At 46.2% G+C, this 22298-nt stretch overlaps 1 protein-coding gene across 1 annotated transcript; it reads left to right on the forward strand.

Annotated features, from left to right (window-relative positions):
• The first annotated feature begins 6 nt into the window (after nucleotides 1-6).
• On the forward strand, nucleotides 7-21656 carry NAA30 (N-alpha-acetyltransferase 30, NatC catalytic subunit). The gene is made up of 5 exons (XM_069733089.1): nucleotides 7-75; nucleotides 161-656; nucleotides 16708-16831; nucleotides 18803-18858; nucleotides 21241-21656. The coding sequence occupies exons 2-5, from the start codon at nucleotides 162-164 to the stop codon at nucleotides 21376-21378; spliced, it is 813 nt and encodes a 270-aa protein (XP_069589190.1). The 5' UTR covers nucleotides 7-75; nucleotide 161; the 3' UTR covers nucleotides 21379-21656.
• Nucleotides 21657-22298: the final 642 nt, after the last annotated feature.

Here is a 22298-nt window from a genome sequence, read left to right on the forward strand (position 1 = left end):
GGAAGTGTCGTAAAAGGCAGGCGGAAACGCTGCGTCCTGACTGCCGGCGGCGGCGGCTTCCCTCTACGGCCGCGGGTGAGCGGAGCTCCGGGTGCGGGCGGTCGGGCGGGGATGCCGGGCAGGGCTGCGGGTGTATAACGCGGCCGCTTTCTCTCCGCAGGATGGCTGACGCTCCGTCTGGGCCTAGCGTGCTCTCCCACTACCCCGGGGCCGGCCTCGCCCTGCCGCCGGGAGACGAGCAAGAGGACGGGGAAGAAGAGGAGGAGGAAGAAGAAGAGGGCCGGTACGAGCCGTGCCGCGGACACCACCATCACCCCCGCCGCCGCCATCACCAGCAGCTCAACGGCCTGATCAGCCCCGACCTGCGGCACATCAGGGCCCTGAAGAGCAAGCTGCCCCCGCCGCCCAGCGATGACCGGACTGCCGCCCCCAACGGACTGGAGCGGCTGCAGCCGGCGGAGGACGAGGCGCTGCCCTCCCGCATGGCCGCCGCCTGCTCCCTGCGCCCCGGGGACGGCTCCATACGATACGTGCGCTACGAGTCCGAGCTGCAAATGCCCGATATCATGAGACTGATCACCAAGGACCTGTCCGAGCCCTACTCCATATACACCTACCGGTACTTCATCCACAACTGGCCGCAGCTCTGCTTCCTGGTGAGTGACCCTCTGAGGAACTCCTGCGTCTCCAGAGCTGAACTCCCCTCCCCAGCATCCTGTGCCGAGTCAATACCTGGTATTCCGTGACCTGTAGTCTCTACACCAGAATGATCAGATTGGAGTGTTTTCAGTGACATCAAGCAGAATTGTGAATGCAGCTCCGGGCTGTAAAGCTAGCTTAGGCTTCTCTTCCACTTGCAAGAAAAACGGACGAGTGCAATCCGATAAAAAATCAGATTGCACTCGGACCAATGTTATTCAATAGGTGACATTCCATTTGCGGGTTTTTTATTTTCTCAGCCGGAAATCGGACTGAGAAAAAAATCGCAGCATGCTGCGTATTGCTGCGATTCTCGGATGAGACTCGCCAATGCAAGTCAATGGGTGCGAGGAAAAAAAAACGCACAGCACTCGCACCATGCGAGTGCTGTCCGATTTTTTTTTACGCACCGGTGTCCTTTGAAAAGCCGGCAATTCAGCGCAGTGTACAGTAAAATCACACTGACTATTAGAGTAGATATATACACATAAAATATATATATATATTTTATTTTTTTTATACAGCGCTAGATAGCTTAAATGCCGGTAATTCAATTGCCGGCTTTTGCTATCTCCTTCTCAAACCCGACATGATATGAGACATGATTACATACAGTAAACCATCTCATATCCCCATTTTTTTTTTTACATATTCCACACTACTAATGTTAGTAGTGTGTATGTGCAAAATTTGGGTGCTCTAGCTATTAAATTTAAGGGTTAAATCGCGGAAAAAATTTTGCATGGGCTCCCGCGCAATTTTCTCCGCCAGAGTAGTAAAGCCAGTGACTGATGGCAGATATTAATAGCCTGGAGAGGGTCCACGGTTATTGCCCCCCCCCCCCCCCTGGCTAAAAACATCTGCCCCCAGCCACCCCAGAAAAGGCACATCTGTAAGATGCGCCTATTCTGGCACTTGGCCACTCTCTTCCCATACCCCTGTAGCGGTGGGATATCGGGTAATAAAGGGTTAATGTCTGCCCTCAGTCACTGGCTTTACCACTCTGGCGGAGAAAATTGCGCGGGAGCCCACGCCAATTTTTTCCGCGATTTAACCCTTAAATTTAATAGCTAGAGCGCCCAAATTTTGCACATACACACTAATAACATTAGTAGTGTGGAATATGCAAAAAAATGGGGATATGAGATGGTTTACTGTATGTAAACCAGGTCTCATATCATGTCGGGTTTGTGAAGGAGAAAGCAAAAGCCGGTAATTGAAATATATATATGTACCTATTCTATGTGTATATATCTAATCTAACCTGTCAGTGTGATTTTACTGTACACTGCGCTGAATTACCGGCTTTTCAAAGGACAGCGGTGCGTTAAAATCGGACAGCAATACGGATGTTGAGATAAAAAAATCGCATGACAATTGCATACCTTACATCCGTTTTTTCGGTCCGTAAATCGGACCATTTTTTTTCTAGCAAGTGGAAAAGAGGCCTTATACTCCAAATCAGAGGGGTGCTCAGGCAGCTGATGGTGCACAGATGGGAGGCCCCTAAACGTTGAAGGGCGCTACTTGACCCTGACCTAACTAGTTTTGATTACTTCACTGAGTGACAGAGGGTTAAGTAATGTACCTTCAGAGCTGAACTTCGCCAGCATCCTGTGCAGATTCAGTATCTGGCAATTTGCATTCTGGGAAATTTAACGGTTAGGTAGGCGCACAAGCGGGGGCTCTCTAAAGGTCGAAGGGGCTACTTGACCCTGACCCTCCTGAGAGTTTTCTGCCTTGAGTGACAGAAGTGTAAAGTAATGTATCTTCACAGCTGAACTCTCCCAGTTGTCTGTGCTCACTCAATATCTGGTGAATTCTGGGAGTATAGACCTTACATCATACATTGTACAGTTATCCGGCCCACTCCCCTGCATGTTGATTTGTTTTCAGTGACAACGAGCAGAATTGTGAATGCAGCTCTGGGCTAGAAAACGAACGATCGCTCGGGATTATTATGGGGCTAGTTTGTGGGATCACTAGGAGGTAACACAGGCAGCTGCTGGACACGGATGGGACCCTCTAAGGATGAGGGGAGCTATGTGAGTCTGACGCTTTTAGGATCTACACCTCTTCATTTAGCACTTGGGTGACAGGATGGTAAAGTAATGGATCAGCAGAGTTGGGCTTGGTTCACATTGCTGCTGGAAACCTCTAGTGGACCTCGTGATGGCTTCTAAGGTCTCTGCTGTGTCAATGACTAGGAGCAAGGTCAATAAGCCAGGAACCTGTACAGACCCGGGGGCGACTCGTGGCTACCATTGTATAGGTCGTAGTGACCACAGATGATGATTGCTGCAGTGGACCCTTATTTTCTGTTGTGACTACAAATCGCCACACAGTCCTGGCCTGTCAGTCCTCACAGCTGATGGTTTGCTACAACTGCATCCCATGTAAATTGCACATATCTGTGCCACTGCTGTGTTTCACCAAACCGGGTGCAGTAGTTGAGGGCTTTTGGCAATGAGACGTACTAGGACAGTAACGAGTGTTTTCATTCATTGACAGCAAGCAGGTTTGATATTGGTGAGCCATCAAGCACATCTGACACCTGTCGTAACATGGGGATGATATATATATATATATATATATATATATATATATATATATATATATATATATATATATATATATATATATATATATACATAATCTATATCTCATTCAGGGTCGGGTGGCGTGGTCACTGCAGGTGCTGGCAGCTTTGCCAGTTTTATGCCAATCGGTGTCACTTGTATCTGTCATGACCTTGGAAAATCCTATTAAAGGGGTGGGCGATAAGTGTAGGATCACCTGACTGCAATCATAAGAACAGGGATCCCACATCCCCGTGTGAATTGGTCCAATGGAGCACACGCATGGCCACCGATCCTCCAGACTGCCAAATGTGATCCCAAACCGAGCAAATTATTTGCAGTAATTTGCATACCCAATCTGCGATCATACTGCTTCGGTGTGCAGAGTAGCCTGTAGAAACCCGTCGCGTGCAAAGCCGCCTGTAGAAACCCGCCTCGTGCAAAGCCGTTTGTGTAAACCCGCCTGGTGCAAAGCCGCTTGTAGAAACCCGCCGGGTGCAAAGCCGCTTGTAGACAGAGCCGCCTGTAGAAACCCGCCTCGTGCAAAGCCATTTGTGTAAACCCGCCTCATGCAAAGCCGCCTGTAGAAACCCGCCTCGTGCAAAGCCGTTTGTATAAACCCGCCTGGTGCAAAGCCGCTTGTAGAAACCCGCCGGGTGCAAAGCCGCTTGTAGACACCCGCCACGTGCAAAGCTGCTTGTTGAATCCCACCTGGTGCAGAGCCGCCTGTAGAAACCCGCCTCGTGCAAAGCCGCCTGTAGAAACCCACCTCGTGCAAAGCCGCCTGTAGAAACCCCCACGTGCAAAGCCGCCTGTAGAAACCCGCCACATGCATTGTGCCTAATACTTGATTAGCAGTATGCTGCAAATCCAATTCAGGAAAGTCTGCTCCAATCCTCCATGTGTGAACCCAGCCGGGTATCTTCTCATCATGAAAAATTAAATCGGAGCAATATTCAGGATATCCAGCATCTGACTGCATCAGAAATGGCTATCTCCAATCTGTAGGCGAGACAGAAAAACTCCCATCCATAGATACATGGAAAATTAGAAAAATTGGAGTCATAAGATCTGTCAAAGATATATACAAAAAATAATAATTTATACATAGTCCTAAAATGTGAACAGCAAAAAGTCACTACAATACATAAATACAAAAGTATTTATATAGGTAGAATTAAATGCAAAGGGCACAAGACAAAAATAGTCTGGAGAGCATCACTAGTATAAAGTATATGACCGGTGGGATCAAGTTCTTGAGGCTACTAAACCATACTATATAATGTACATATGCCTTTAAGAGGCAAACAGTGTAGTGGCTAGTTCAAGTCTGATCCTTGCCCATGTCGGTCACCGTGATGTCACCAGACTGCCAGCCCCTACGCGCGTTTCCACATGTGATGCTTGCGAGTCATGGTTGCTAGGGGAACGGCTCCCTGACCCCTTGCGTCACATAGGAAGCCTGGCGGTGCTCGCGTCTGCTGTTCACATTTTATGTCTATGTATAAATTAATATTATTTGTTTGTATCTTCATGACACCTCTGCTCCTCATCAGTCGATGGTGAACGTGGCACAAAATATTGGTTCTCTTTAGGTATGTGCTGGATTCCTTCCACCACCTGACCCCCCAAAAAAGTATTTTAAAAAGGTGATGTGCTGCTGTGGACATTTGGGTATTGCAGCCTCGTTCACAAAGTAAAGGTAGAGTCAGCAAATCTGATCTGTCAAAGCAGCAGATGGGTGAACATGCCCTTAGGACTTTGGTACTGAAAGGATACACCAGGGCTTTATTTTTTTTCTTAGAATCTTCTGGCAATCAGAAGTTTTGATCGGTGGGGTGCTGCGTCCGGAGACCACCACCAGTCATTAGAAGAAGTGAGGCGCCCCTTCGTTTCAGTTTGGCACTTTTTTCTTTTTTTTTCATGTACATCATGATCTGGACAGAAAGGAAGGGGCACTGCACTTCTGCCCTCTTATTTTTAGCGGTTGGTAGGGGTCTCAACACCTAGGCCACCACGCATGAAAACCAATGCGTCAGCCGTTCCTGCACACAATACACCTGTAGGCAGCTGCCTTAGGCCGTGTCAGAGGGACTGTATGTGGTGGTCCGTGTATGGACCGCCATGCCCAGACTGACCCCAGGTCTGTGGTTGGCACATATGAAGCTATATGTTCAGGTCAGGAGATCCACCATCAGTCTGGGTATTATGGGCCATATAAGAACCCTGATATATTCCTGCCTGGACCTGGCCTTACTTGTCAGTTCCCTCAGGGTGAGTTTTGAGCAGGGCTCATTTTGGCGCCCTGGCCCGTCCATGCACCTGTTGTTCTTTACCATGCGTAGCGTTCCAAGAATTGTCCTTCAGCTGCAGTTTTATCAGGTTTTCCGGATGTGTCTTTCATTTTTTGATCCGTGCTTCCATTCTAGCACCTAAAAGTAAGTTATTTGGGCACATGTGACGGGCGTGTGGAATGTTTTTTTTTTTTTTTGCTTTGTGCGTCCTATGTTGTAGCACAATGTCCGCCTCTGCCGCACGGAGGAGATGGCTACTTTCTAGAAATCTGTAACTGAAGGCTCCCTGACATATGAGCCCCGTCGTCAGCTGTGCCGCACCCAGATGCCACGCTGCCTCTGACATGATGAAGGGGGGGGCTCCGGCATACACTTAATCCTTTTTTTTTTTTTTTTTAGATTGACAGCCTAACCCCGACCAGCATTTGAATGTAAACAGTAATATTTCTACCAGTCATTTGCCAGCAAGCAGAGATCTGGTCCCGGTGGTCTGGTCAGACTGCCTCCCCCCTTCACTCCATTCACAGGATCCTGGTCCATGGCTGCCGAATCTCCCGGCTCCTTTCTGTCACACCGCAACCATGATGTCCTCATAGGCTGCCTAATTAAAAGGGGACGCCGGCAAGGGGCTTGCAGCGCTGGACCTGGTCCTGCAAATTGACTGGCTCAATCTCTGCTTGCTGTCCTTTCTAGGAGCGTTCATGACTTACTCCACAGGGATAATAATTAGTGATGAGCAAATATACTCGTTACTCGAGATTTCCCGAGCACGCTTGGGGTCCTCCGAGTATTTTTTAGTGCTCGGAGATTTAGTTTTCTTCGCCGCAGCTGAATGATTTACAGCTACTAGCCTGCTTGATTACATTTGGGGATTCCCTAGCAACCAGGCAACCCCCACATGTACTCAGCCTGGCTAGCAGCTGTAAATCATTCAGCTGAGGCGATGAAATCTAAATCTCCGAGCACTAAAAAATACTCGGTCTCCCGAGCGTGCTCGAGAGATCTCGAGTAACGAGTATATTCGTTCATGACTAATAATAATCTGTCGGTTGTGCGATGGACACAGGAGCGGAACTGTTGAAGGACACTTGGCAGAGTTGTGCCCTATAACGATCCGTGTATCTGTGTCCATCCGTAAATGACAGCAAGCAGAGTTCCTGCACATCGTCACCCCAGGAAAGGAGTAGGTGCAGGGGAACTGAGGGGCTTCCAGATGGTACTTGAGGATTGTGGGGCAAACAAGATGCTGGGAGTAGTAGTAGTTACTTCATCCCATAAAGTGATGTTCTGGAATTTGAAGAAAAATTACAGGAAATACGATTAACACAAACTTTACATCTCTGATCTATCTGCCACCGCTGCAGTTGTGCCCATCACTCTTTTACTTCTATATAGTATATGACAGAGATTAGCAGGAGCCTGACATGGACGTACAGAGGGTAGTGACGAGCAAGGACTCTGCCTCCTTGACTGACAGCTCGGGCTTTACAGGAGGCAGAGAGATGGGAAAACAAGTAGGTGGTAAGGTTCACTGAGCGCCTGTGCTTGGTTTGAACAGTCACTTAGTGCTGCCAGACTCCTTTTTTTAATAGTGGTGAATTAGCCGCTGCCAGACGCCGGCCAGCTATAGCGCCTCTCCCGTATGTACAATGTGCCAGACTTGCCTAATTCGTTGGCATTGCAGACTTGGACTAGAGTCTTACAGTGCGCCACACTTATCAGTATTGGTTCATGACCTTTGATAAGTCTAATTTTCCGATTGTGTAGGCCAATGTCAGCCAAACCTGTCAATTTATCAAGGGGTACAGCCAACAGCCTCTGTGTGGGGGGCCCTGACAGATTGTCAGGGGAGTCAAGGAGCGGCATATCTGTTTTAAAAAGAAGTCTGGCAGCGGCTCTTTCCTGGAGAACACAGGAGCGCTCCCCATAATTCTGGATAAATACGCCCCAATTGCGTACATCAGGCATGTTGAAATCTGCCCCATAGACAGTTGTCTGGCGGGTTCATCTAATATGTACACTGAAGAACAAAATGGTAATAATGTCCTGAACCTTTGACTTTCGGGCTCCATATCTCACCATTCACTACGTCTTAGAACGTGAGACCACCATCATTTTTATAGACAATCATCTTGGCTATCTCATACAAAAACGTTACTTGCAACTATTTAGCATATGATTAGTTATGCAGAGTCTTGTCATGTTACTGCATTTTTACTGTTTTGCTCATGAAAATCTAAATTTGAATTATTTTGCCATCAACATGACCTGAATCCTTCTGGGCAGCTCTGCCGGATTCAAAGATGTCGACCAAAATCTGATCCCGGGTCTCTCCTACACGTTCCCAACGTTGGTGCATACTGATCCTCTCACTTGGGTATGTGTACAGCTTTCTTCAAATCTACACACGTGTTCGATTGTGTTGAGGTCTGGGGACTGTGGAGACAATCCAACACATCTACTTCATTGTCATTGAACCATTTATTCGCCAATCTCGATGTATGCTTCAGGTCATTGTCCTGCTGGAACATTGTTGTCCCTTTCATACCTATAGTACTCAAGTGTATGAAGTAAAGGTACCTTCACACACAGCGACGCTGCAGCGATACCGACAACGATGTCGATCGCTGCAGCGTCGCTGTTTGGTCGCTGGAGAGCTGTCACAGACAGTTCTCCAGCGACCAACGATCCCGAGGTCCCCGGGTAACCAGGGTAAACATCGGGTTACTAAGCGCAGGGCCGCGCTTAGTAACCCGATGTTTACCCTGGTTACCAGCGTAAAAGTAAAAAAAACAAACACTACATACTTACCTACCGCTGTCTGTCCCCGGCGCTCTGCTTCTCTGCACTCCTCCTGCACTGACTGTGAGCACAGCGGCCGGAAAGCAGAGCGGTGACGTCACCGCTCTGCTTTCCGGCTGACCGACGCTCCCAGCCAGAGCAGGAGGAGTGCAGAGAAGCAGAGCGCCGGGGACAGACAGCGGTAGGTAAGTATGTAGTGTTTGTTTTTTTTACTTTTACGCTGGTAACCAGGGTAAACATCGGGTTACTAAGCGCGGCCCTGCGCTTAGTGACCCGATGTTTACCCTGGTTACCAGTGAAGACATCGCTGGATCGGTGTCACACACGCCGATCCAGCGATGTCTACAGGGAGTCCAGCGACGAAATAAAGTTCTGGACTTTCCTCAGCGACCAACGATCTCCCAGCAGGGGCCTGATCGTTGGTCGCTGTCACACAGAACGATTTCCTTAACGATATCGTTGCTACGTCACAAAAAGCAACGATATCGTTATGTGTGAAGGTACCTTAACTCGTCTTGTAGGATACTCGCATATAGCTCAGCATTGAGACCACCATCGATCCTGGTCATGTATCCAACACCTTTTGGCTGCGAAACAACCTCATATATTCAGGCTTGTTGACTCTTGATATTTTGCCTGGACGTCCACCTCTTGGATTTTGGATGGACGGACTTCATCTTGTATTCTTACAGCTGTCATGGCAGTCACATGACGCGGTTCGGAAATTTTTTGGCCGACAGACCGCTATCGATGAGCTGGATGATGCTGTTTCTCTTTTCTTGGGAAATCTTCATGGCTGTTTGTCGCTTATAACCAGTGACCTTCCACTTCCGAATCAACCTAATAACACACTGAGCTATTAGGGAATGTGAGAACAGGTTGTAAGGCTACGTTCAGATTAGCGTTTCCCGACGCTGCGTCGGGAAACGCAGCAGCGACGCACGCGTCATGCGCCCCTATGTTTAACATGGGGGACGCATGCGTTTTTCTTGCGTCCGATTTTCGTCAAAAAACGACGCACGCGTCGCAAAACGCAGTGTTTTTGCATGCGTTTGCACGCGTTTTTTCGTGCGTCGTGCGTTGCGTCGCCGACGCAGCGGCGCGCAACGCTAATCTGAACGTAGCCTAATTTGTAGTACACAGGAAGAAACAGACTTTTCCACCATCAGGATCAAAACAGTAACAATGCTGTGACATGACAAGAATCTGCATAACTAATCATATGGTAAATAGTTACAAGTCACATTTCTGTATGAGATAGCCAAAATGATTGTCTATAAAATGTTTGTAGTCTCACGATCAAAGCAGTAGTGGTTGGTGAGATATGGAGCCGGAAAGTCTAAAGTTCACAACTTTGTTGCCCTTTGGTTCATCGGTGTATTACCTTTAGAGATGAGAAAATAAATTTGCCTGACCCCGGTTCATCGTCTGCATCAGTAATTCATGGCTACCAGATGAGAGCCCTACAAACTGCCTTCTGTATTCTGCGGCACCTCTTCTGATCTGTGCACCCAGCGGGGGATTCTGACAAGTGGTTTGTAGGGCTCTTGTCTGGTGGCCACCGATGATTGTTCATGCAATTCAATACTCTCCTCGCTAATGACTAGAGATGGATGGACACCTGGATGTTTGGGACCGGTGGGTTCGGCCGAACAGTTACAAAAAGTTCGGGTTCAGGTACCCGGACCCCATTCACTTGAATGGGGGGCCCGAACATCCAGTGTTTGCCGTGCTGTCATGTGCATGACAGCGCGGCAAACGTGGCTTCTGATCGGCAGGGAAATCACCCCCACCGGTCAGAGAGCTGCGGTGCCCACACTGTCAAAAGACAGCGTGAGCATTTAGCTGTGATCGGTGGTATAAACTTTACCTCCGGTCACTGGTGTCAGCTGATGGGACTACAGCTCCCATCATCCAACACCTGCTACCGCTAATAACAGTGAGCGCAGGAGCTGCGGATGAGAGTACTCATTAGCTGCTCCTGTGCTGTAGATAAATAAAAAATAAAAGTGTGGGTTCACCTGTATTTAAAGGGAACCTGTCACCCCCAAAATCGAAGATGAGCTAAGCCCACCGGCATCAGTTGCTTATTCTGGAATGCATTCTGTAATGCTGTAGATAAGCCCCAATGTATCCTGACAGATGAGAAAAAGGTTAGATTATACTCGCCTTTCCCGGCGCCTGCGCACTGCAGTACTTTGCTCTGTCCTCCACAGGGCAGACAAAGTACGCCTGCACTGGACCCACAGCATGAAGACCAGAAGAGGACGTCATCGTAAGAAGATGGGAGGCCCCGGACCCGGACCGCAGCGGGACCGCCCCTGGGTGAGTATAATATAACCTGTTTTTCTCATCTTTAAAGATACATTGGGGGCTTATCTACAGCATTACAGAATGCTGTAGATAAGCGCCTGTGGCCTTAGCTCATTTTTGATTTTGGGGGTGACAGGTTCCCTTTAAAACTCACAGCTGGGGGGCTGCAACGCTCAGCTGACAGTTTCAGCAAGGCTGGTTATCTGGTTATCAAGAATGGAGGGGTCCCCACGCTGTCTTTTTAAATTATTTAAATGAATAATTAAAAAGAAAAAAAACGGCATGTAGTTTCCCCCCCCTCCCCTATTTTTGACAACCAACCTTGCTTCAGCTGACAGCTGGGGGCTGGTATTCTCAGGCTGGCATGTGGCCATGGATATTGGCTCTTCCTCCAGCCTAAGAGAATGTGCACATGTAGAATGGTCCACTGCGGATTTTTCTGCAGCGGATTTGATAAATCTGCAGGGCAAAAACGCTGCGTTTTTGCTGCAGGTTTACCGTGGATTTATCGCTTTTTTTTTTTTTTTTTCCGGATTTCACTGCGGTTTTCTATTGGAGCGGGTGTAAAACCGCTGCGGAATCCGCAGAAAGTGACATGCTGCGGAATGCAAACCGCTGCGTTTCCGCATGTTTTTTTTTTTCCACAGCGTTTTCGGTTTCCCATAGGTTTACATTGTACTGTAAACGCATGGGGAAACTGCTGTGGAAACGCAGCAAAATCCGCAGCGTGTGCACATAGCCTAAAAATAGCAGCTCGCAGTTGCCCAGAAGAGGCACATCTATTAGACAATACAAAGGTGACATCAACCCCACAAATATGAACCCTACTTGCCACCACTACAGGGCAAGTTGGAAGAGCCGGGCAAAGCGTCAGAATTGGTGCAATTTTTTTTTTTTTTAATTGTTCATTTAAATAATTAAAAAAACAGCGTGACGACCCCTCCATTTTTGATAACTAGCCTTGCTGAAGCTGACAGCTGAGGGTTGCAGCCCCCAGCTGTGAGTTTTGCCTGGCTGGTTAGCAAAAATACAGGGGAACCTATGCGGTGTTGTTTTTTTTTTGTTTTTTTTTATTTACAGCGCAGGAGTGGCAGATGAAAACTCCCATCCGCTGCTCCTGCTCTCACTGTTCTTAGCGGCAGCAGGTGTGGGATGATGGGAGCAGTTGTCCCATCAGCTGACACCAGTGACCGGAGGTGAAGTTTACACCTCTGATCACAGCTGAGCGCTCCCCGCTGTCTTCTGACAGCGTGGGAACTGCTGCTCTCTGACCGGCAGGGATGATTTCCCCGCCGATCAGAAGCGGTGTGTGGCTATCTGTCATGTGCATGACAAACACCTGGTATTTGGGCAGCTGAACCCAAACAGTAACAGACTTCCTGGTGAAGTCCTTGTTCGGTACGGATGCCGAACTTTACTGTTCGGGTTTGCCCATCTCTACTAATGACCACCTTGGCACAGAGCCCTTTGGCGTGGGCGCCTTCAATGCACATATGGAGCCAGTGCTTGCTGACGTCGGGGAAAGCAGCCCTGTGGCATTGGGAGCCCCAGATCATGTACTTGTCTTGCCTCTGGTCATCCGTCTGTGCAGGTCAAAGTAACTGAAGCCTCATGTACGTGGGTGATCGTGGAGACTCACTGAAGCCGCGGCAAATTAATATTGGGAGGCGTCTTCCATCCATAGGCCTTAAAGGCAACAAGTGTGGGATTTTGAGTTTCTGCTATGGAGTTCACATTCCCTAAACGTGGCGTACGACGGCCCCCGCACATGTTTAGGATTTCTTTTGTTATGTGATGCTTTAAAGTTGGATAAGGGCAGAAGATAGAGATGCCACTACACGACGAGAACAGGTGGCTTTGTGGGAAGTCAAGGAGATACCTTGTGGGCCTGAATCTGACGTGATGCCACTCCGGGGGCTAACATGTCCAAACCTGCGCCATTCTACTCTGTTCCCGCTGCATTCCATAGAGATGTACCCACTGCTCCGTGATGTGTGGGCACGGTGCCCTCGAGTAGGGTGGAGTAAACACGCAGATATCATTTTTCACTTTTGTTCGTCTTGCCAGACAGATGGAGAGCGCTGCGCAGTATCACAATGACAGCGCTACTCATTCCCTACATTGAAAGGGATGAGAAAAAAAGCAGATTGTGAATCTTTTATACCATTTAAAGGGACACGGAAGAAGCTTTCTGGCAATGTAAGGTGTACATGTGTTTTAATCTGGGCACACTTTTTTTTTTTTTTTTTTGTATGAGACTCCACTTTTTTGACTTTAAAAAATTTAAAAACAAAAAACTTTTGACCTGTCAACGAAATGTCAGCCGTTTTGGTCGGTGGTGGTCTGAGTGCTAAGACCACCGTCGATTCTTAATACAAAGGGCAGATGTTCTCTGCCAAGCAAGTGCTGATTTCCTTGTAAACTGAAGGGGTCTGCAAACTTTCTATGAAGTCAGTTTTTTGTCAGAGGAGTTGCTCTTATTTGAACACTTTTGGACATCCGTTCAGGTGATATTGGGGAGGCTTGTCAGCCATATCCACTGCTGATCTAAACCTCTGACTTTCCCAAAAAATTTTTTTTTCCTCACCTCTGTATGAAAGTAGACCAAATCTGCTAATTTCAGCAAGAGCGACTGTCCTTTAGGGGTCCGCAGCCTCTGATGCAGCCCATCGCTAATTTTCTACGTAGCTGCTGCTTACAGAGTCTTGCTTCAGCTTTCTCTACTCTCCATTGCAGTTGGTGGCCTAGCTACAATCACTAAAATTGACAAATCTCCGGGCCCGGATGGGATCCACCCCTGAGTACTGCAGGAATTAAGTACAGTCATTGATGGACCATTATTTTTAATCTTTAAAAACTCCATAATACAGGGTCTGTACCACAGGGCTGGCGTATAGCAAATGTGGTGCCAATATTCAAAAAGGGACAAAAACTGAACTCGGAAATTATAGGCCAGTAAGCTTAACCTCTACTGTGGGTAAAATCCTGGAGGGCATTCTAAGGGATGCTATACTGGAGTATCTGAAGAGGAATAACCTCATGACCCAGTATCAGCACGGGTTTACTAGGGACCGTTCCTGTCAGACTAATCTGATCAGCTTCTATAAAGAGGTAAGTTCCGGATTGGACCAAGGGAACGCAGTGGACGTAGTGTATATGGACTTATAAAAAGCTTTTGATACGGTGCCACACAAAAGGTTGATACATAAAATGAGAATAATGGGGATAGGGGAAAATATGTGCAAGTGGGTTAAGAGCTGGCTCAGGGATAGGAAACAAAGGGTGGTTATTAATGGAGCACACTCGGACTGGGTAGCGGTTAGCAGTGGGGTACCACAGGGGTCAGTATTGGGCCCTCTTCTTTTTAACATATTTATTAATGACCTTGTAGGGGGCATTCAGAGCAGAATTTCAATATTTGCAGATGACACTAAACTCTGCAAGGTAATCAATACAGAGAAGGACAATTTTATATTACAGGATGATTTATGTAAACTAGAAGCTTGGGCTGATAAATGGCAAATGAGCTTTAATGGGGATAAATGTAAGGTCATGCACTTGGGTAGAAGTAATAAGATGTATAATTATGTGCTTAATTCTAAAACTCTGGGCAAAACCGTCAATGAAAAAGACCTGGGTGTATGGGTGGATGACAAACTCATATTCAGTGGCCAGTGTCAGGCAGCTGCTACAAAGGCAAATAAAATAATGGGATGCATTAAAAGAGGCATAGATGCTCATGAGGAGAACATAATTTTACCTCTATACAAGTCACTAGTTCGACCACACTTAAGGTACCTTCACACATAACGATATTGTTAACGATATCGTTGCTTTTTGTGACGTAGCAACGATATCGTTAATGAAATCGTTCTGTGTAACAGCGACCAACGATCAGGCCCCTGCTGGGAGATCGTTGGTCGCTGAATAAAGTCAAGAACTTTATTTCGTCGCTGGACTCCTCCTGACATCGCTGGATCGGCGTGTGTGACACCGATCCAGCAATGTCTTCACTGGTAACCAGGGTAAACATCGGGTAACTAAGCGCAGGGCCGCGCTTAGTAACCCGATGTTTACCCTGGTTACCATCCTAAAAGTTAAAAAAAACAAACAGTACATACTTACCTACAGCCGTCTGTCCTCCAGCGCTGTGCTCTGCACTCCTCCTGTACTGGCTGTGAGCGTCGGTCAGCCGGAAAGCAGAGCGGTGACGTCACCGCTCTGCTTTCCGGCCGCTGTGCTCACACAGACAGTACAGGAGGAGTGCAGAGCACAGCGCTGGAGGACAGACGGCTGTAGGTAAGTATGTAGTGTTTTTTTTTTTTTTTACTTTTAGGATGGTAACCAGGGTAAACATAGGGTTACTAAGCGCGGCCCTGAGCTTAGTTACCCGATGTTTACCCTGGTTACCGACATCGTTGGTCGCTGGAGAGCGGTCTGTGTGACAGCTCTCCAGCGACGCTGCAGCGATCCGGATCGTTGTCGGTATCGCTGCAGCGTCGCTTAATGTGAAGGTACCTTTAGAATACTGTGCACAGTTCTGGTCTCCGGTGTATAAGAAAGACATAGCTGAACTAGAGCGGGTGCAGAGAAGAGCGACTAAGGTTATTAGAGGACTGGGGGGTCTGCAATACCAAGATAGGTTATTACACTTGGGGCTATTTAGTTTGTAAAAACGAAGGCTAATGTATAAATATATGAGGGGACAGTACAAAGACCTTTCTAATGATCTTTTTAATCATAGACCTGAGACAGGGACAAGGGGGCATCATCTACGTCTGGAGGAAAGAAGGTTTAGGCATAATAACAGACGCAGATTCCTTACTGTAAGAGCAGTGAGACTATGGAACTCTCTGCCGTATGATGTTGTAATGAGTGATTCATTACTTAAATTTAAGAGGGGATTGGATGCCTTTCTTGAAAAGTATAATGTTACAGGGTATATACACTAGATTCCTTGATAGGGTGTTGATCCAGGGAACTAGTCTGATTGCCGTATGTGGAGTCGGGAAGGAATTTTTTCCCCAATGTGGAGCTTACTCTTTGCCACATGGGGTTTTTTTTGCCTTCCTCTGGATCTACATGTTAGGGCATGTTAGGTTAGGCTATGGGTTGAACTAGATGGACTTAAGGTACCGTCACACATAACGATATCGTTAACGATATCGTTGCTTTTTGTGACGTAGCAACGATATCGTTAACGAAATCGTTGTGTGACAGCGACCAACGATCAGGCCCCTGCTGGGAGATCGTTGGTCGCTGGGGAAAGTCCAGCACTTTATTTTGTCGCTGGATCTCCCGCTAACATCGCTGAATCGGCGTGTGGTTACCCGGGGACTTCGGGATCGTTGGTCGCTGGAGAGCGGTCTGTGTGACAGCTCTCCAGCGACCAAACAGCGACGCTGCAGCGATCCGGATCGTTGTCGGTATCGCTGCAGCGTCGCTTAGTGTGACGGTACCTTTAGTCTTCCTTCAACCTTAATAACTATATTACTATATTACTATGTTATTATAGCTGTCAGCTGAACAAGTATTTGGCCGATCACTAATGAAAGAAGCCAAAAGACTGCTAGTTATCCTAGTTAATCTTAACTAAGCGAATTACCAGCCCCTTGGCTTAACGCTTATTCTCCAGCTGTTACCAAAGGGGGTGAAATAGGATGGAGCACAGATACTTCTGCTATCATTTTGGAAATTTTCTGAGCTGCCATATATGTTGTGTAGGAGTCCAGTGGGAAGTCCTGATCATTGATTGACAGTTAATCCCTGTATATACTTTTAGATAAAGACTGGCAGTCACTTTGTAGGACCGCCCACTGGACTCAGGAGCAGAGAATTAAATTGCTGAATCAGCTGCTGTACAACTTCCCTCCTGCAGATCAGACGCTAGACACCAAACTTCTCGAAAGGTGTCAATTTTTAAAGGGGGGAAAAAAACATCCTCTGTATTAGGAGTACTAGCCAGGTCATGCATTATCAGTACACCGCGGATGTATTTTGCATTGTGCTTTCTCTTCCAGGCTGTGGTAGAAGAGGAGTGTGTAGGTGCCATTGTCTGCAAGTTGGATATGCACAAAAAGATGTTCCGAAGAGGTTATATAGCCATGTTAGCCGTGGACTCCAAGTATAGAAGAAAGGGCATTGGTAAGGATTTTTTTTTTCCCCCTCGTGCACACCACCTTGTTGATGACAAAAGTGCTGCCCCATAGTAGAAGTTGAAAAAATCCATCGTGTATTTGCAGAACAATCCAGAGTTGCCACCTTCTGTGCGCTCCTGTCCAAATCTACATCAGTGGTGTGCCCGTTATTGCTGGAATATTCTGGAACAATCTGCACATGGAAGGGGAAGAAACATTCTATGCCCGTATATCTAAGGGCATGTTCACACTGTTGGTTTTTTTTCTTTTCCCTTCTCCCCCTCTAGAGTCTTTGTAAACTTAAAGAAATTTTGGGGGGGAGGGGGAGTAGGTGGGGTGGGGGGATCTTTCTATTGGTATCTTCCAGACTTTTTTTTTTTTATCCTTTAAATGGTGAAGAAAATGCTGTTTTTGGAGCAAATAGTTGTTTAAGCATTCCCATTGACTTCTATTGTAAAGTACTGAGGGTCTTCCTAGTGGAAACCGCCTGAAGGATGGTGTTTTTTTTTTTTTTTAAAGCCTAAACTTATCTATAGTTGGGTCATTTTTCCATAAAAATATTAATAGGAAAACGCTCTTTTTGATCCTTTTTAGCACTCTCTTCATCAATTTTTTTAAGCGGAGCAGCCCGAAAACACGGCAGAAATATTCTCAGTAAGACCATAAGATTCCAGTGTACCCACCGAGGTTTTTCTTGGCAAAGCCTTCTTCAGGACTAAGCCGTCAATCTTTTTCCTGAATAGTCTTCGCCGCTTGTTTTGCCGTCGTTCTTGCGGCAACACAAACTATAACGGCCGAAAGCAAAGCGACTTCAGTTTCCGAAACCCGAGGTGGTTATAAGTAGTAACAAAAGACGGGACATGTGCACGGCGGTGTCGTTTTTACATTGCTGTGTACTTCTTGCAGTATAACAAATAAGATGTTGTGTACACAAAGCCTTGAGGCTTCTCTCTTGAGAGACCACTTTTGGCAGCCGTATGCTTTTGTCTGCTCCTGTAATTTTTTTTTTCTACTTTTTACAGCAGAATATCTCTGATTGGTGACCCCATATCCCCAGAATCAAGGGGCTGCAGAGCTACTTAAAGTGTATCTAAACTTTTGGAGTAGTTTTAAAGGGTTTTTTTTTTTTTCAGTTCCAGGACGTCTGGATTTTTGTTTTCTTGAGGAAAACTGCAACAAACGTTTTGTATTACACATTTTTCTCACATTTAATTTAAAGCACAAAACTGTGCTTTAGTAGTCATTTCCCCCCGGTTCACCTTTCTGACCCTGCCACTGCTCCCTATACTGTCTGCAACACTGGCGTAAATGGCGCTGCAGCCGATCACTGAGCTCTGTGGCTCTGCATGAGTCCAGCGGCACAAGCCTCTCACTGACTGGCTGTGTCACTGACATGACGCAAGCGCTGCAGACAATGACGGACACCAGGAGCAGCGGTGGAAACCCTGTTTTGGGCAGGAGGAGTAAAGCGCAGGGGGGGGGGGGGGTTTGTTTGTTTTTTAAAACAAAATGCAGCCGCGGGACGGGTTTTCCGAAAGCAGAGAACCCTTTTAATTATCGAGCAGATTGATGAAGGTCCAGGTGCTGAGACCCCCACTCATCACTCAGAAGGCAGAAGAGCGCTGCTCCTGCCTCCACACGTGTACAGACCCACGCACTGCGCTATTTGTGCGCTCATGCCAGAGCTGAGCGCTTCTGCCTTTTGATTTGCACAATCCTGGACAATATTTTCTGCAATTGCCTGTTCCCACACTGATCCCTGGACATTTATCAGCCTACAAAATATTATAAAAGACTCCAAAGTTTAGTTACACTTTTCAGTGGCTCCTTCAGAGCAAAGCGGGTGGATGGGGTCCACATGGGTGTAAGTCTGAGGACAGACCCTCGCTGACGAAGACCTGATATATCCTTGTAAAAGTAAAAATAATGGGAATTGTTCACATAAATTGTATTTACTTGGTGTCTCTTTCTCTCACAGGTACAAATTTGGTTAAGAAAGCTATTTATGCCATGGTGGAAGGGGATTGTGATGAGGTAATGACTTTCATTTCCAGTTTATGTGGGTAGGAGTGGTAGTGATACCCTAAAGATGTGTTCAAGGGAACCTGTCAGCAGGATTGTGCACAGTAACCTACAGACAGTGTCAGGTCGGCGCCGTTATACTGATTACAATGATTCCTGGGGATGAAATCCGTCTTGTGGTTGTTGTTTAATCTTAATTTTCAATTCTGGGTTAATGATATTCCCGTGCTCTGGGCGGCCTCTGGGGGGTCTTCATGTGATGTTCTGATTAGGTATTCATCAGTATGGCTTCTGACCGGTCACTGATCTCTCAGCATATCATTAACTCAAAACTGAAAATAAAGATTACACAACAACCACAAGGCGGACTTCATCACCAGGTATCATTGTAATCAGTATGACGGCGCCAACCTGACACTGTAGGTTACTGTGCACAATCCTTCTGACAGGTTCCCTTTAATGTACTGTGCCAAGGAATGTAGAAAGCATGAGCTTCCATGACATGCTCAGGTTCTCTACAGCCCTGTGCCATTGGGCCATCTGCACTCTGTGCCGCCATATGGATCTTTGTTCAGTGCGTTATGTAGTTATGCCATAAAAGCAGTTCTTAGGGAAGAATACCCTTTAATAGGTTGGAACTGGACACAATTTCTTTTTCAGATCAAGATTGTGATATGAGAAAAATAAAGTTTAAAAAAATAAATCTTGCAATTTCTACACTGACCACTAGTCCTGTCAAGAAATGCACCAGATTTATGTGCCTTAGACTATTTTTTTTTTTTTTTATTTCTCCCTGAGTTGTCTTACAATCAGCGTTGCTCCACTGATGAGCGCTGTGACTTACATGGAAGTGGCCAAGGTCTAATGTGTGACTATTTGCTCCCAAAAAAATTCACAATTTTGGTGCACCTTTCTGGCACAGTGGGTCAGCTAATAGGTGGCGTAAACTTCCAGAAATCAGGCATTTCTTAAAACAGTCTAATCTAAATTTGTGCAATTGTAAAACAGACTGCATTGGCAAATATGCCCTCTAATTTTTATAGAAGGAGAAGCTGGACAAATGTAATTGAATAGGAAGGAGGAGGAGGCGAGCTGTGAGGTCACCTATTGTGAATGATGGATCCTGTGTTAACGCCTCTATATACAGTAGATGTCAGTCATCGTACATGAGGAGGAGGTGAGCTGTGACATCACCTATTGTGAATGGTGCATCCTGTGTTATCTACTGTATATAGAGGCGTTATCAGTCATCGTACATGAGGAGGAGGTGAGCTGTGACATCACCTTTTGTGAATGGTGGATCCTGTTATCTACTGTATTTAGTCATTGTACAGGAGGAGGAGGTGAGCTGTGACATCACCTATTGTGAATGGTGGATCCTGTTATCTACTGTATATAGGGATGTCATTGTAATCTTGTCTGTTAATGAGACTGCTGAAAGTCTTATCTACTATATAGATATAGATGTCTGTAATTGTAATCTTGTCTTAAGGTACCGTCACACTAAGCGACGCTGCAGCGATACCGACAACGATCCGGATCGCTGCAGCGTCGCTGTTTGGTCGCTGGAGAGCTGTCACACAGACCGCTCTCCAGCGACCAACGATGCCGGTAACCAGGGTAAACATCGGGTAACTAAGCGCAGGGCCGCGCTTAGTAACCCGATGTTTACCCTGGTTACCATCGTAAAAGTAAAAAAAAACAAACACTACATACTTACCTTCCGGTGTCTGTCCCCGGCGCTGTGCTTCTCTGCTCTGGCTGTGAGCGCCGGGCAGCCGGAAAGCAGAGCGGTGACGTCACCGCTCTGCTTTCCGGCCGCTGTGCTCACAGCCAGTACAGGAGGAGTGCAGAGCACAGCGCTGGAGGACAGACAGCAGAAGGTAAGTATGTAGCGTTTTTTTTTTTTTTACTTTTACGATGGTAACCAGGGTAAACATCGGGTTACTAAGCGCGGCCCTGCGCTTGGTAACCCGATGTTTACCCTGGTTACCAGCGAAGACATCGCTGAATCGGTGTCACACACACCGATTCAGCGATGTCTACGGGGAGTCCAGCGACGAAACAAAGTTCTAGACTTTCTTCCCCGACCAGCGATGTCACAGCAGGGGCCTGATCGCTGCTGCCTGTCACACTAGACGATATCGCTAGCCAGGACGCTGCAACGTCACGGATCGCTAGCGATATCGTCTAGTGTGACGGTACCTTTATCATTTTAAAAAAGTCACACTTTCTGTAGTTTCAGAATACTTTTATCGATGTTTGACACTCTTTATTTTTATTTATTTTATTTTTGCATTTCTTTAGAAATAACCGTCCTGTTTAGTCACCTTGACTTAGTTTGTTGTTTTGTTTTTTTTTTTTATCTTCTTGTCTTATTATATTTTTATACAGGTTGTCTTGGAAACAGAAATCACAAACAAATCTGCTTTGAAACTTTATGAAAATCTTGGCTTTGTGCGAGATAAACGTCTGTTCAGATACTATTTAAACGGAGTTGATGCACTGCGTCTTAAACTATGGCTGCGTTGACGCAAGACGGGCCGCACCGAGGAACAAATGCCCCCCTCCATCCATCCGAGGCTTGTTCAGGACCTCTCTACCACGCAGCTCTCTCGTCAGTATCCCATTGCGTGTCGCACTATTCGTTGCACTAAGGCATGGCGCGTACATCCTGAATTCAACCGGATCTTTTCCTCCTTTTCAACATCAAGAGGACTTTCATTTGGTACCAGCAAAGATGTGCCAGTTGTTAGCCAAGACACATTCATTCATTTGCAAAATCTACTGACTGTGTTATATTAAGATATTAAAGAAAAAAAAAATGAACATTTTATCAAAAAAAACAATGTGAGAACTGTAATTTTTTGGTTCTCGAGTGGGGTGGGGGGATTACAGCAGCCATTGTAAACTGTCAAACTCTAGAATTGTGCTAACATTGCTACCAATCTTGCCATAGTTTTTCCAATTAAATCAAAAATACAAATTGGGGTGGTGGGGGAGGGGTTCTAACTTTTTTTTTTTTTTTTTTTCATACCTCAATAGTAAATTTTAAGAAATTTAATTGATTTAAATCCCAATGTTTTAAAGGGTGGGGTGTGACACAATTTTTTTTTTTTTCTGCCAGTGCCTGTACAATAAAGAATACTCCATCCCCCTCCCTTTTTTAAAAGTTAAAATGCATGTTTACCCCTTATTCCCGGTCTTCCCTGAACTTTATGAAAAGAAATCATTTTTTTTTTATTTAAAGTTCTGAAAGTTAAATTATTTCAAACTTTTATCTTTTACTTTTTTTTTTCTTGTCAATATACACTGCCTCACTTTTTTCTTTTTTTTTTTTTTAATTCAAAAAGTGTAAGCTATCTAGGGAAATAAACTAATCATTTAGCTGCTAAGAAGAAAAACAAAACTATTAAAATCTATGCTGGTTCTGGATGCACTTTTCTGTAAGG

This window comes from Ranitomeya imitator, chromosome 1 (genome assembly GCF_032444005.1).
Source record: "Ranitomeya imitator isolate aRanImi1 chromosome 1, aRanImi1.pri, whole genome shotgun sequence".
Classification (NCBI taxonomy): Eukaryota; Metazoa; Chordata; class Amphibia; order Anura; family Dendrobatidae; genus Ranitomeya; species Ranitomeya imitator.

Excerpts from the sequence above, each read along its gene's own strand:
- NAA30 (XM_069733089.1), top strand. The coding sequence starts at position 162 with ATGGCTGACGCTCCGTCTGGGCCTAGCGTGCTCTCCCACTACCCCGGG. Across the intron at positions 657-16,707 it reads GGCCGCAGCTCTGCTTCCTG|GCTGTGGTAGAAGAGGAGTG; the intron begins GTGAGTGACCCT and ends TTTCTCTTCCAG. Across the intron at positions 18,859-21,240 it reads TGGAAGGGGATTGTGATGAG|GTTGTCTTGGAAACAGAAAT; the intron begins GTAATGACTTTC and ends ATTTTTATACAG.